General features: G+C 39.6%; 1 protein-coding gene across 1 annotated transcript; it reads right to left on the bottom strand.

Annotated features, from left to right (window-relative positions):
• Positions 1 to 354: 354 nt before the first annotated feature.
• Positions 355 to 12,058, bottom strand: gpr146 (G protein-coupled receptor 146). Its single transcript, XM_020528612.2, has 2 exons — positions 11,851 to 12,058; positions 355 to 2,439 (listed from the first exon to the last, which is right to left on the bottom strand). The coding sequence occupies exon 2, from the start codon at positions 2,396 to 2,398 to the stop codon at positions 1,397 to 1,399; it is 1,002 nt and encodes a 333-aa protein (XP_020384201.1). The 5' UTR covers positions 2,399 to 2,439; positions 11,851 to 12,058; the 3' UTR covers positions 355 to 1,396.
• Between the last annotated feature and the right edge of the window lie 4,082 nt (positions 12,059 to 16,140).

The raw sequence follows: 16,140 nt of genomic DNA, 5'->3' as shown, positions 1-16,140 counted from the left end.
TCTCCAGTCAAGTGCAACATATCTAGGGATGTTGTCACTCATTAATTTGGGCTGGTGTGAAATTTCTAAGCCCTTGACCAGCCATCATTGTGAGTAAGACCCTTGTGAGTTACATATCGATTGAGAAATAGATTAAGGTTGTTATTTGAGGTCCATGCTATACTTTCATTCCATCACCACTCTTGGTATTAATCCCAGGCCTTGAAAGAAGGGGATAAAGGTATAACTCCTGCATTACTCAGTTACACGCATTTCTACTGAAAACTCTAATTGCATACTGCCTTTTATTTCAGCTGGTGTGACTGTATCACTGCAGGTTGTAATTTAAAGTGTATATCTGAAGCAAATCCAAACTTGAATATATCTCTCTTTATTTAAAATGCAATGATAATAAATAGCATTGGACTATTTCATACTTTCGTGCTTTGTCTAGTAACTGTGGTCAACAGTTATGTATCTACAAATGCAAAGTTATCATTCACAAATTAGTTAACAATGATACCACACATTTAACAGATGGAATGGTAGCAATGATAAATTATGTCTTTGTCTGTTTGTGAAGCTGACCACAGTCCATTGGGTCATTGACAGTTTTGATGTGTCTGAATAGGCTCAGTTGTGGAGATCTTCATTGAAATTCACTGTCAAAAATGACTTCTGCTTATATCACAATGGTTTAAGATGTCCCATCATTGAACATGTTCTATATTGACTTCTGACTTTTTCACTTTGATGAGACTTTCAGCAAGACAGCCTTCCAAACACACAAACAAATCATTCAGTTGGTCGACTTTAGTTGAGTAGTATTCTGAATGGTGGGCAGAGTTCACTGGTCACCCTGTCTGAGCAGCTTATCACAACTGGAAGCATTCTTCACCCCTTGGGACTCTCATCAACTATTCCTGTTGCTTCAAGACATACAGATGGTAGACCCTGATTCAAGGCCTGATTGACAGGTTTTTTTTGTTTGTTACTCAGCCAAACAAAACACTTTCATTGGGCCTGATGCAGACAAGCCTTTTGATTGGAGATAGTAGGACAGCACATTCAAGCCTTTTGATTGTTTGGTTTCACCATTTTTGCTAGCTTGCCATTCCACTAACTGTTGACACAGCTTTGGATGCAAAGAATCATCACAAACACCTAAAAATATATTCCATTGCTGGACTGAGTATTGAGCTTAGGGAATTGGTTAATACAGGCCAGAGTAATGTTGCATGATGAAATGGTATTGGATCTCTTTAATCTACAGAACTCCATTATGATGGAATCGTTCAACTTATGCTGTAGTTAATATCAGGTGCTGCAGGGCTGTTGCTGTTAGGACCAGTACTGCAATATTTTTTTATTCCACCTTGATTTGTGAAGACGCACACCGTTTGAAGGAACCTTAGCCCTAGCTCAGAAAGACTTGTTGCTGCAACTCTGAGTGTTGGTGACAGCATCTTTCAGTCCAACAGTCCAGTTTTCTGACTAGCTGCCTCAGTTTGTTGGTAAAGTTTTTGTGCATGTAAGTGTAGAGCAGTGGTATAACAAAGCTGCATGAATAAGCCAGCAGCTTGGATAAGCCCTTAACAAAATAGTAAATGTGATACTGCGTTATTGAGTCTGATCCTTTAGGGTTAAATGTGATGTGAACTAACAGAGTCATGTAATAAGGGGTCCACAGTATGAACTGAGTGCAGACTGTAGCCACCAGCAACTTGTGTGTAGAAGGATCCAGCCTTGCAGAATCTTGATCAAGAGGAGTGGATTGGTTCCGTATTCTGAGAATCAGTATTAAGGCGTACAGCACTGCTATAGCAGGGACAAAGAAACCGATAAACACCATGATGGTATCCGCCACTTCTTTATTCTGTATTTTTGAACACTCGATTATCTTGGGAACATGGCTGCACACATACAGCAGAAGGGATGAAAAGCTGGTGAGGACAGCCCCTCCCCAGATGAACCCACAGACGTGCTTGGTATTGTAGACACTGGACATGTAAGTTCTTGGCAAAGCTTGCTCAATGTAGTAATCCAAGCTGAGCAATGTGGTAGAGTACATGGTCACCAATGCTGAGATGTTAAACAATATTAGCAAGGTGATGTAAACTTCCCTATTGAATGTCCATACGGCCCACTGTGGATTGTCTGGCCCCAGCAGCTGTATCAAGGCCACAACACTGAGGATAAGGCCTGCGATCGCTATGTTGACAAAGTATACATCAGGCATAGTCATTGCCGGCTTGTTGTAGAGGTTGACAAGGACCAGCAAGGAGTTGTAGCAGATGCTGAAAGGGAAGCAGATGATGAGGTAAATGATGGAGAGGATGGAAAAGACCAGTTCAAGGTCGTAGCAGAACTGCTGGTCCACACTCTTTACTGTTCCATTAGAACCTACACAACTCCACATAGTGACGTCACTCGCCCTCTTTCAGCAGATTGCTAACTTGGCTGTGGAGACAAAAATAAATTACAATTAGAAATGATACCTATCTTTTGGGCTGAGGGGCTGTTTTGTAAAATAATAACAGTCCTAAGAATTAACTAGGTGCATCAGATCAGAAGTGGGTACAAGTATGGTGATGGATCGATAATATTATGTCTCGCTTCCTTCACAATGAGTTTCTAGTTTTGCCTAGGTCATGTGAACAATTACTCTGTGAAGGTGAACATTGGCCTATGTTAAAAAACCAGTGAATCACTAAAGATTGCCTAAGGTGGCATTCTGTATTCTGAGGAATGTACCTCTTTTTTCAATCCTCACTAATCACTTGTACTTAATAAGATGTCTTCATAAGCAAATCAGAACTTTTAGCATCATCAAATACATTGTAAATATGGCCAAGAATCACTATCTTTTGTTCAAATGCTCAGAAATATACAGTTCATGTTCTGCAACCATTAATTGACAATGAACAGAAAGAGGGAAACGTGTTACCTGTTTGCAGCCTATTTTGGACAGGATTTATTCCGATTCTTTGTTGATTGTGTACATAGACATTCATATTTCCACTTATACTCCTACCCCTTCTGGAAACAGTTGATTTTGGGTCCTTGTTTCCCTAAACACTTCACCACTGGGCTTTTCTTCATGCTGTATCTGGATCTGTTGCTGATTTACTCATAGACTGATTGCTATGTCTAATAAAAAGATCCATTATTGCTGTATCAGTCACCTCCAAGGGTAAGAGAAGGTAGGCTAGACAGACTGTGGCCTGTTTTAGTCTGGCAATTCCCATCTAATCAACTTGCTTTCCAATTATTTTATTGATGTTGTTCACTGATTTATCTCTTCATCTAACAATTCCTGTAATTGTAGTCAACAATGGGTTATAATGTCCTTCTCTTCTGCTTGCTTTTAATTTTTGTCTTATCTTTTTCTTTCTGTGTCATAATTCTTATCATTTCTGTCTCTAATTTGACTCGTCATATTTTCTACTCTGTCATTCAGTGTGTTTTTTTTTTGCCATTATCCCATTGTTGTTGTTCAGGGAGTTAAGCCATTGGGAATGACGAGCCCAGATGTTACTTTGACATTCCTGTTCTTTTCCTGAATTGATATTCCAGCAGTTTGCAGCAGGAATGTAGGCAATATGAACAGTGAATGGAGATATCCCATTAATGCTATTCTCTATTAAAACTGCCATTACACTGATTTCTAGTCTGTTGTATTTTTATTTTATTGTGTTAAAAGTAGTGAGGATAAAACAAGAAAAACAATTCAGAAGAAGAATCATATTGGACTTGAAATGTTAACTTTGTTTCTCTGAGATTCTGCCAGACCAGCTGAGACTAGAACATAGAACAGTATAGTACAGGCCCTTCGGCCCACGATGTTGTGCCGACCTACTACCCGACTAAGATCAATCTACCCTGCATACCCTACATTTTACTATCCTCCATGTGCCTATCCAAGAGTCGCTTAAAAGTCTCTAAAGTATCTGACTCCACTACCACTGCCGGCAGCGCATTCCACACGCCCACCACTCTCTGTGTGAAGAACCTACCTCTGACATCTCCCCTATACCTTCCTCCAATCACCTTAAAATTATGCCCCCTTGTAATAATCATTTCCGCCCTGGGAAAAAGTCTCTGACTATCCACTCTATCTATGCCTCTCATCATCTTGTACACCTCTATCAAGTCACCTCTCATCCATCTTCGCTCCAAAGAAAAAAGCCCTAGGCCTAGCTCCCTCAACCTTTCCTCATAAGACCTGCCCTCCAGTCCAGACAGCATCCTGGTAAATCTCCTCTGCACCCTCTCTAAAGCTTCCACATCTTTCCTATAATGAGGTGACCAGAACTGAACACAATATTCCAAGTGTGGTCTAACCAGTGTTTTATAGAGCTCCAGCATAACCTCACGGCTCTTAAACTCAATTCCCCTGCCAATGAAAGACAACACACCATATGCCTCCTTTACAACTCTATCAACTTGGGTAGCAACTTTGAGGGATCTTTGGACGTGGACCCCAAGATCCCTCTGTTCCTCCACACTGCCGAGAATCCTACCATTAACCCTGTATTCTGCATTCAAATTCTACCTTCCAAAATGAATCACTTCACACTTTTCTGGGTTGAATTTCATCTGCCACTTCTTTGTCCAGCTCTGCATCCTGTCAATGTCCCATTGCAACCTACAACATCCCTCCACGCTGTCCACAACTCCACCAACATTCGTGTCATCGGCAAACTTACTAACCCACCCTTCCACTTCCTCATCCAAGTCATTTATAAAGATCACAAAGACCAGAGGTCCCAGAACAGATCCCTGCAGAACACCACTGGTCACTGAGCTCCAGGCTGAAAACTTTCCATCTACTACCACCCTCTGTCTTCTATTGGACAGCCAGTTTTGTATCCAGACAGCCAAACTTCCCTGAATCCCATGCCTCCTTACTTTCTGAATGAGCCTACCATGGGGAACCTTATCAAATGCCTTGCTAAAATCCATATACACCACATCCACTGCTCTACCTTCGTCGTTGTGTTTTGTCACATCCTCAAAGAATTCAATAAGGCTTGTGAGGCATGACCTGCCCTTCACAAAGCCATGCTGACTATTTCTAATCAAACTGTGCTTTTCCAAATAATCATAAATACTATCTCTCAGAATCCTCTCCAATAATTTGCCCACCACAGAAGTAGGACTGACCGGTCTGTAATTTCCAGGATCATCCCTATTCCCTTTCTTGAACAAGGGAATGACATTTGCCACCCTCCAATCTTCTGGTACTGTTCCAGTGGACAGTGAGGATGCAAAGATCATTGCGAAAGGGGCAGTAGTCTCTTCCCTCGCTTCCCGTAGAAACCTTGGGTATATCCCATTTGGCCCAGGGGACTTATCTATCCTCACGTTTTTCAAAATTCCTAGCACATCCTCCTTCCTAACAACAACCTGTTTGAGCATTGCTGCCTGTTTCATGCTGTCCTCACAAATGTCATGGTCCCTCTCACTGGCGAATACTGAAGCAAAGTATTCATTAAGGACCTCCTCTACCTCCTCTGACTCCACACACAAGTTCCCTCCACTATCCCTGATCGGTCCTACCCTCACTCTGGCCATCCTCTTGTTCCTCGCATAAGTATAGAAAGCCTTGGGGTTTTCCTTGAACCTACCCACCAAGGTTTTCTCATACCCCCTTCTAGCTCTCCTAAATCCATTCTTCAGTTCCTTCCTGGCTACCTTATAGACCTCTACAGTCCTGTCCGATCCTTGCTTCCTCAACCTTAAGTAAGCTTCCTTCTTCCTCTTGACTGGATGTTCCACATGTCTTGTCATCCAAGGTTCCTTCACCTTACAACCTTTCCTTGCCTCAGTGGGACAAACCTATCCAGTATCTGTAGCAACTGCTCCCTAAACAACCTCCACGTTTCTGTCGTGCATTTCCCTGAGAACATCTGATGCCTATTGGTGCTCCATAGTTCTTGCCTAATAGCATTGTAATTCCCCCTCCCCCAATTAAATACTTTCTCATACCGTCTGCTCCTATCCTTCCAGCACTTTCTGTTTCTAAAACATTTGATGTACAGCACCCAGCTAACCTTACAGGGCAGCACATTATGATGTGTTTCTGTCAATAATTTGATTCCTAATTAGGCAAGTAGTAAGCTGATGTAAAGATGGACTGGCTAATGTATTAGCATTACATTGCTCTTAGTTTAACAGTGGAACCCATATGTGAGATGGGAGCATTGATTCTATTTCTGTTTATGCATTTTGCTAACTTGCTAATTCTGGATGCTCTGCATTGTTAGACTAAGCTACTGTTAATGCTGTAATATTGTTACATTACAAAGCTTTCCCTCTTTTCTCCAGTGGTCTCATCAGTGTGCCCCAATTAAGAGGACAGCTCACAGATTTCTGGCCCTGTGATGGCTATATATAACAATATATTAACAATCTATTGAAAGTGTCTTTCAAATGAGACTTTAAACTGAGGCCCTGTCTGCCCTCTATGGTTGATGAGTAATAAGATCCCACATCTTTTTCTCATTCTCTCTCTCTCTCTCTTTTCCCCCGACCCCACCTCCACTACCATTACCCCAACACAACAAAATGGCACTATGCCAAAAGTACATCTTTTTTCGTCAGTCGAGGAGATGGGTCAGACAGCAATAAAGATTAGATAACTTGAACTCGCGAGATTAATTGAAGTGATACAGTTCATAAGGAGGTTAAGGGCTTGCCTCAGTCCAATCTCATTGTAGCACTAATTGCTCACTGACTCTTATCCTACCCCAAGCAGACGCAACATCCATCATCTTTAACAAAAAAGGACCTTATAGTAATAGACTGACTATTACTATAAGTTCTGTTACTATAGGTAGAGATGGGTTGCCTAAAAGAACATGAGGTGACTTTTAATTTAGATGAAATCTTTTGCTTCAAAGAATTTTTAGTCACTCGTGCAAGCAGATTTCACTATCTACTGTATTGCAACAAATCAACCCAAACAGCTCCATACAAATATACTAGAATTAAGTTAGAATTTGGGAATGTTTCAGTTGAGCCATGAAAAGTTAAATTTAGGTATGTATGTAGAAATTGGGAGCAGGAGTAGGCCACTCAGCCCCTCAGCCTACTTCCATCTCTTGATATGATTCTAGCACTTTCCTGTCTACTCCCAAAACCTTCAGATTCTTGAGTAACAGGTAATTAATCTCGATCTGCCTTAAAAATATTAAATGATGCTGCCTCCACTGATCTCTAAGGGACAGATTTTCACAGACTCTCAACCTTCCGTGAAAAGAAGTTCTCCTTTTCTCATTTTTAAATGGGACAGCCCTTATTTTTAAATGGTTTCCTCTGGTTCTAGCCTCTTCCACAAGGTGAAGGATACTTTCAAGATGCACATTGCCAACTCTTCTGAGGAACTTGTCGGTTTCAGTAAGATCACTCTATCTTCTAAATTACAATAAATACAGACCTGGCCTTCCGCACTTTTCCTCAAAAGATACTCCCCACTTATCCCAACCATCACGTCGAGTGAATCTTTTCTGCACAGCTTCTAATGCAATTGTGTTCGTTCATAAATAGGGTGACCAAAACTGTATGCAAGACTCCTGATGTGGTCTCACCAAAGTTCTGTGTAACTATAGCAAAACACCCATACTTTGATGCTGTATCATTCTAATTGTACCTGGATAATATCCTTTTTAAAGTCTTGCGCAAGGATATCCAGATCCCTCCTTACCTTAGAGTTTTGCAGTCTCTCGATTTAAATAGTTTGCTGCTTTGCATTTTTCCACATTGTACTCCGCCTGCCAAATTTTTACCCACTCACTTAACCAATCTAGAGCCCTTTGCAGACTCATTATGTCCTCTTGCTGCTTGAGGTGCAAATTACATTCTGTTATGTATGCTTACGTACCAATTTGAATCTACCAACCTCTTAGTTGAGAGCATAGCAGAGGGCCGCAAATTAAACCTTTGAATAACAACAGCATACCTGAAGCACTGATATCATTCCAAAGGGTCCCATTGGGTTGCCAAGAATTTGCAGCCACTGATGTAAGTGTATTCAACAATACAATCCAAATAGATCCATATGAACATACCAGAAATGAATTAGTAATTAGAAATGTTTCATTTGGGCCATCAAAAGCTAAACACCCCCCAGGTAGTGGAGTCCAAAACTAGAGGGCATAGGTTTAAGGTGAAAGGGCAAAGATTTAAAAGGGACCTAAGGGACAACTTTTTCATGCAGAGGGTGGTGCGTGTATGGAATGAGCTGCCAGAGGAAGTGGTGGAGGCTGGTACAATTACAACATTTAAAAAGCATCTGGATGGGTATATGAATAGGAAGGGTTTACAGGGATGTGGGCCAAATGCTGGCAAATGGGACTAGATTAATTTAGGATACCTGGTCAGCATGGTTGGACCGAAGGGTCTGTTTCCATGCTGTACAGCTCAATGACTCTGTGACGTATCTTATCAGAAAACAAATTGACACCAAGTTACATTGGACATATTAGGTCAGATATTTAGACAGACATTAGGAAAAAGTGAAGTGTGGAGGGAGTGCTGCGTTCATGGAAGTGATATTATTTGGTTTAGACCAATGCTTCATAACATCGAAATTCAATATTTTATGAAATTTTTGGCAACATTTGAAAAAAACTGTGGTGAATGTCTGCCAGAGAGGGTGTTCCTTGGACAAGTCCTTGTAAGAGAATTAATTCATCCTCTCTGATAACTTTTAGGCTTGCGAAATCACTTTAACAGATGTGTATGTTTGTTTAGGACAGAACTGGTCATATTTATCCAACAATGGTTAGCAGATATCAACTCTTACCACACTGAAATAATTAATACATCACTTTTGTTTATAATCTGTGGCCTTTTCAATTGTCTGGTCAAACCCCTGGCAGTTGTGCTTTATATTGAAGGAGACTGAATTTCTTGGACAATTTTTTTAAAATCACGATGATACACTCTATCTTTCTGTATCGGTTTGACACTGAAACAGGAAGAAAGAATAAGGTGATAAACTGGCTGCATGGCTAATGTTCTTTAATGGCACCACGTCATGAGCTGGAAGCTGGAATGACGTTTTTGTGTTTATCAGCAACATAAAGCTTTTCATTACGAATGAATGGTCCAGAGTTCATCAGAGAATGAATTACAGGACTCATTCTGCTGATCATTTTGCTTCTATGTCTCAATAAAAATTAAATGAGTACTTTTCAACCTGACTGGTGCTGTTTAACACTATATTAATTTTGGAGACCCTGGGCAGCATATGGCATTTCCTGTGATTGTGTAAACAGTGAAAGGATTTGTCGTTGACCCTGAGCATACTAGCCAAATACAGCATTTGCATAAGGTCACATTTCAGTTCATTGAATGTGAGGACTTTACTGTGCAAACAGGCTTTTGTAGTGGGCATGAATTTAAAAGAAAAGAATTTGGAGAAGGTTCAAATAATTTGAACGTACACTTAGATATCGTCTGCTTGTTTCAGCAGTTCTGTTGGATATTACACATCCCATGGGGCACTGTTTTCTCCTAGTCACCACCTCCAAAAGCAATTATCTCATTGTTATGCTGGAGAACAGCAACGTCCACTTGCATTTTAGCAGAAATTCATTGTGTGAAATACTTCAAGATGGTTTGTTGTGATAAGGCATCATATAAATGCACATTGCTTAGACTACTGCCTGATGAACATTCCATTCTATTCATTTATCTCAGTGACCACACTGTGGGGGTCCATCGTTGTAGTTGTTATAAACAAGAGGATCCCAGTGTCTTAATGGTAATGAGAATGTCATATGTTCACTGCGGAGCTTAAAATTTTACATAATGGCATAAGGTTGTTGTCAACATTGTGTGGTGCCCGGTTGCAATGACGTACTATGTAAAAGCAGTTTGGGAAGCGAGTCTGTAGTTTGTCCCTCTGATTTCAGACAGGCACCTGAGGAGTTGAAAATAAGGCTTTCTACCTATTGTAAGAATATTGGAAAACAGATGGGAAAGAGGCAAAGTAATTTTCTAACAAACAAAAGAAATATAAATTAAGTATGAATATAAAATTGCCTCAACAAGACTTATGTTCAACAGTTTTGGGTATGTGATGATTAAAATGGAGGCATCTGATCAGCTGGCATGGGGGCACTCCTTCCTCATACTTGCGTATTTGAGATCATACAGCAGCATTGCACAACTTCTTAAAGGGCTCAGATCAAATGAAAGACTGAATTGAGAGCTTTTACTTGCACTACTGGTGCTCAAAATCAAATAAGGTACATTCAGACTATCAGAATTGCCAATTCTACTTTCATAATTTCTTATGAAATTCTTAAAGTAGGAATCGTTTTGCCATTACGAAAACACTCACTTCAATTAGCACAAGCCTCACACCACAAATCCCACTGACATAGATCTGAAATGCTAAGTAAAACAACAATTGTTTCCCACAAGATATTGATGCACTTTTAATAAACCTTTGATTGCTCTCACTAGACAGGCAGATATAAATAACTCTATGGCAAGTTGCCGCTGAAGTATTTTAAAAGAAGACAACTTTGTTTACTGAACAAAACTTTCATTTATAAAGCACATTTTTAACGTACTTAATCACCCCAAAGCACTGCATAAGACTGTTGCCAGACAGCATTTGACACAGCTCATAAAGAGATGTTAAGACAGGTTCTTGTTAAAGAGGTAGTTTTAAGGTAAAACAAAGAACACTGCATGCTGGAAGTCTGAAAAAACAGAAAATACTATAGAAACTTAACAGATCTCCAGCATCTGTGGAGCCCGAAATGTTAACTCTGCTATCTCTCCACAGAGGTAGTTTTAAGGAGTGTCTTATAGGAATGAGATGTAAAGGGGTAAATGTGGATGTTCTAACTGTAAGTCTATCCCCGCTTCTTGAATTGTAAAGGTGAGGACCTGCTGAAGTGCTGGACCAAGCAGTCTTTCAGTCCTTAACCTAAGTGAGTGTAATCCTTGTGGAAACTTTGAATGTGATTACAGATGAGCTCTTCCAAAGATCCCAGTGCACTGGCTCTCTTTTTAGCAGCAGATCCTTTTAATCAATCTGTAAATTTGGTTATATTTCCAACTGATAATCAGACCAAGTCTAACTTCTTTCGTTCTTTGGGTGTAATTTCTTAAAATTCAATTCCTGAACAACAGTTTTCTCCTCAAGATTACTGTTTATCACTTGGTGCATGAAAATATTTAAACAGAATTTTTGTTTTGTGACTTGTCCAAAAACTGTGGTATATGCCATATTTAAAATAGCACAAATGATGAATCCAACTGCTAAATTAGAAGTGTTAAGCTGAGATGGAGAGACGGGTGTAAGGATCGGTATATAATATCATAGTGGTGAATGTAAGGTGTCATTTTTTCCATACAAACACTCAGAACTGTAGAATACTATTTAATCACTAGAGGAGGCATGTATTTTTAGATGTGTTGAAAACATGTTAAACAAAGCAAAGTTAGTACTCTTTATGATAACAAATAATACATGGAATGTGCACAATTGTTCAATGCTGATCTAGTGCGACATACAACAAAGACTTCATTTCAATTCCCCATCTGCTGTCACTCTGATTTTATTTCTAAGACCATACTTGTTGGAACATCAGTATATTACCACAACAATTTAGCCAGTTAGTTTGTTCGCCATTCAGAAATTAGTTTAACTTTATCCAGTGGTCACTGGTCACCATCAAATATTAGAATTTTTAATAAATAACTTGTCAAATTTATAAATTGAACCCGCTTTAATGCATCCATGGAAAATATTAACCTCCCAATCCTCATGTTGTGCTTCTAACAAAATTTGTTCTCCAAATTTATGCTACAAACAAAAGTAATAGTGTGGCAAATGTTTAGTACCTGTCCATGAGGTATATCCAGTTTGATCACTTTAATCCCAAGAAAAATTCCAACACCTTCTCTGAGTGTGCTACGGTTGCTGTGCCTTAAAAACGTGTCATCAGTCTTCACTTCTCAACAGTTAACAGTTAGACGACAGTGAACTTGACACTGATCGGAAGTGAGTTGCACTGAAGGCGTTTTCCTGTCAGTGCTGGTTTTCTTCACTCTTCAGTTTTGCTATCAGCTAGCACAACGTGGTGTGATGCACTTGGAACCGTGTTTGTGTGTGTGTTTTTCCTCTGTTAATGAGTCATAAATGTTTTAAGGTTGGCTTGGCAAATTACTAACAAAGCCTTCCCATTTTGTGTCAGATGAGCACAAAAATGCAGTTGAAGGAAATGATTATGGGATTGAAGTGTACTTTGACTCCACTGGTTCAAAATAAACTTTTTTTTAACACAGCTGACTTTTCAGCAGGAGAAGTTAATTCTTCTGGTGCTGAAGGAATCTTTAAAATTAGGCTGATATTCAGAAAAGCATGCTTGTGTGAATGCCAGTGCAAGTTTTTATGTTCAGAAACTGAGATACATTCATTTTCCATCTGAGACTTCTGACTGTATAACTGCACATTCATTAAGTCCACCGGTTTCCATTTCTGTAAATTACTTGCCTTCATCGTTACCTCATCTGCTGCTGAAACCCTAATCCATATATTTGTTACCTGTTAATTTGATTATTACAATGCTGCTTTGACTGGCACTTGTATTCAACCCAACGTAAATTTGAGATTTACGCAAACTCTGCTTACATCCTTACTGTCACCAAATCCTGTTTAGCCATTATGCCTTGCTTGCTGATCTACATTCGCTCCTAGTTAAAGAATAACTCAACTTCAAAACTTTCATGCTTATTTTCAAATTCTCCACGGCCTAGCCCCCACCCTATCTCTAACCTCCTCCAGTCTTTCAACCCTCTGAGATGTTTGCACTCCAAATTGAGGTTTCTTAAGAATTTCCAATGTTAGTCACTATCATTGGTGGCCAGATTTTCAGATCTCCAGGGCCTAAGCTCTGGCAATCCCACCCTAAATCTTTTTTTCTGTCCCCTGTGTCAAGACAGTGCTTAAAATCTAACTTTTTGATGCAGCCCTGTGTCTCTTTATGTGATATGGTGTCAGATAATGCTCCTATAAAGCTCCTTGTCATGCATTACTAAATCAAAGTTGTTACATAAACGTAAGTTATTTTCTCCAACAAAAACAAAGTTGCTGGAAAAGTTCAGCAGGTCTGGCAGCATCTGTGAAGGAAAAAACAGGGTTAACGTTTTGGGTCCGGTGACCCTTCCTCAGAACTGATGGTGGCTGGGAAAACGTCAGTTTATATGCAGAAAATAGGGAGGTGGGTGGGGTAGGGTGTAAACGATGGGAGAGATCCTAAAAAGAGAGAAGAACAGTTGGACAGACAATATCAACTCCTTTGTCTGTCCAACTGTCCTCCTCTTTCTTTGGGCTCTATCCTATCGTTTACTCCCAACCTCACCCACTTCCTTATTTTCTGCATATAAACTGATATTTTCCCAGCCACCATCAGTTCTGAGGAAGGGTCACCGGACCCAAAACGTTAACTCTGTTTTTTCCTTCATAGATGCTTCCAGACCTGCTGAGCTTTTCCAGCAACTTCTGTTTTTGTTTCTATTTACAGCATCCACAGTTCTTTCAGTTTTTATAAGTTATTTTCTATTTTACTGCCTTAGCTGGATTAGTGGAACAAATCAAGAATCTTATGTGTAAGGCTCAGTGGTGGATAACATGACTCACTGAACCCACAGAGGAAATTTGAAGGCGCAGAGTTCTTAAAAATTTAATGTACCAATGTTATTGAAATGCAAAATACAAACTACTGTACATGTGCAAGCATATTATGAAGTTTTGTTCTAACACTCTGAGCCTGCACTGCCTAGTGGTGTTAGTGTGGTTGGTGTCTTCCTTTTGTATTTCTTTTCAATTAGAGTCATAGAGTAATACAGCCTGCATACAGGCCCTTCGGCCCAAACTGGTCCATGCTGACCATGGTGCCCACTCAGCTAGTTCCAATTGCCCACATTAGGTCCATATGACTCTAAATCCTCACAAACCATGTACCTATCCAAATTTTTTTAAAAATGTCGCTATTGTAGCTGCCTCAACCACTTTCTCTGGCAGTCCGTTCCAAATATGCACCACTCTTTGCGTGAAGAAGTTGCCCCTCGGGTCCTTTTTAAATCTTTCCCCTCTCACCTTAAACCTATGCCCTCTAGTTTTCAATTCCCCATCCCTGGAAGAAAAGACTATATGCATTCATCCTATTTATGCCCCACATGATTTTATACACCTCAATAAGGTCACCCCTCATTCTCCTATGTTCCAAATTCTAGGTTCCTGCATCCTGATTTTGATTGTCTACTCATTACAGTTGTGCCTTCAGTTGCTGAGGTCCCAAACTCTGATATTCCCCCGTTCTATATTTCTCTCCTTCTTTAAGATTTTGTTTTAAAGTTACCTCTTTGATCAAGCATTTGATCATCTGCTCTAATATCTCTTAGTGAATTATGTCATAAAAGTATACCATTCAACATACGACATCAGTGCTGGTTTCCTGAAGGAAAAAATCAGTTAGTCCCATTCTCCTGCACAAATATTTCATGGATTGTCAAAAATATTGCAATATTAGCATTGTCATGTCAACTGTAGTTTTAAGTGTAATTTCTTTGTCCTTCCTGCTTTGTTGTGCCGTACACAATCTCTCTTGATCCACTAGGGCAGATGGCTTAATTCAAAGGCTTATGACAACTACATTTCATCCAATTAATTGCTGGAAAGAACGCAAGAAAGGTCTGAGGTTACTTAGAGTGTGTTCAATATTGTGATCCTGTATTTAATCATTTGATGCGTGTCATCAGATCAGCAAGATTATTCATAGAAACATAATTCCCCTTATGTTTTTAACACTTATTACTCTAAGAATATGAGTGCACTTCCCTAATGTCCTTCCACCTGTTTGGTCTTTGCTTCCATCAAACTCAGTAGATGAGAGAGGAGGTGTAGCCCATGGATGTTTGTTTCACCTGTTATGTTTCAATTGTATCAATAGTGCAAACAGTCATTTGACCAGTTTTGAAATATAATTCATTAACACACCACACAGATTGGCTAGCCATAGCCAAAGAAGAAATTGTCAGTATAGTGGGTTAGTAGGAAATTAGTCACACCAATCAGATTTTATGCTGTTTATGTTTGGTTGTCCAGTTTTTTTGCAGTGGACACGTTACGTGTTAGTGGCTGGTGATTACTGTGCCTAAGGGAAATTATACCTGCCATTCAGCTTAAAAGCTATTTACCCCAGTTATAGAATATTCCAGGTTTCAGTCCCAAGTTCTGCTATTTCACATAGGCAATTAAGAGTTTTCTGAGTATAATTCATATTCTGATCTTGTTTATCTGGCATGGACTATCTTGTGGATGATGCCTACTTGAGATTAATATACAGCTCAGAAGGAAAGAAATAGATTTGCTGTTTCCTGAGTATAATTCATATTCTGACCTTGTTTTTCCGGCATGGAATATTTTCTGGATGATGCCTACTTTGGTCTCAATATATAGCTTAGAAGGAAAAAAGTAGACTTGCTTTTCTCATGCACCCTTCATAACTTCAGGACACCTGAAGGAATTTTACAGTTAGTTAAATACTTTTAATGTTTAGTCATTGTAATAGAAAAAAATTGTGTAATATCTGCACAGCATGATCCCACAAATAACGATCTGATCATTTGTTTTATTAATATAGGTTGAGGGATAAATATTGGTCACAACACCAGGGCAAACTCCTAGCTTTCCTTGAATAGTGCAGTGGGATGTTTTACATAGACCTGAGAGCATAGACAAGGCTTTGGTTCAATGCCTCATCTGAAGGTTACGATGTGGAAGTGCCGGTGTTGAACAAGGGTAGACAAGGTCAAAAATCACACGACACCAGGTTATAGTCCAATAAGTTTATTTGAAGACACAAGCTTTCGGAGTCTTGCTGCTTCTTCAGGTGTCAGTGAGAAAGGTGGCATCAGACACAATTTATAAGCAAAAGATCAAAGGATGATAGAATTGATGCAGTGTTGAACAAACTTAAGATGGCTGTTAAATCTTTAATCAGTCAGAAAGGATTAATATGCAAATCCCAGAATTTCTTTCAAGTTACTGCCCCGAGATAACTAAAGATTTTATCTGTATACCAGAGTGGCATCTCAGGTCAGACCATGCATTTTAGGTGTGAGGCCTCA

The sequence above is a fragment of the Rhincodon typus genome, chromosome 21, assembly GCF_021869965.1.
Source record: "Rhincodon typus isolate 14 chromosome 21, sRhiTyp1.1, whole genome shotgun sequence".
In the NCBI taxonomy this organism is placed as follows: Eukaryota; Metazoa; Chordata; class Chondrichthyes; order Orectolobiformes; family Rhincodontidae; genus Rhincodon; species Rhincodon typus.
Note: the sequence above shows the minus strand (reverse complement) of the source record. Positions and strands in the feature narration are given on the sequence as shown.

Excerpts from the sequence above, each read along its gene's own strand:
- gpr146 (XM_020528612.2), bottom strand. The coding sequence starts at position 2,398 with ATGTGGAGTTGTGTAGGTTCTAATGGAACAGTAAAGAGTGTGGACCAG.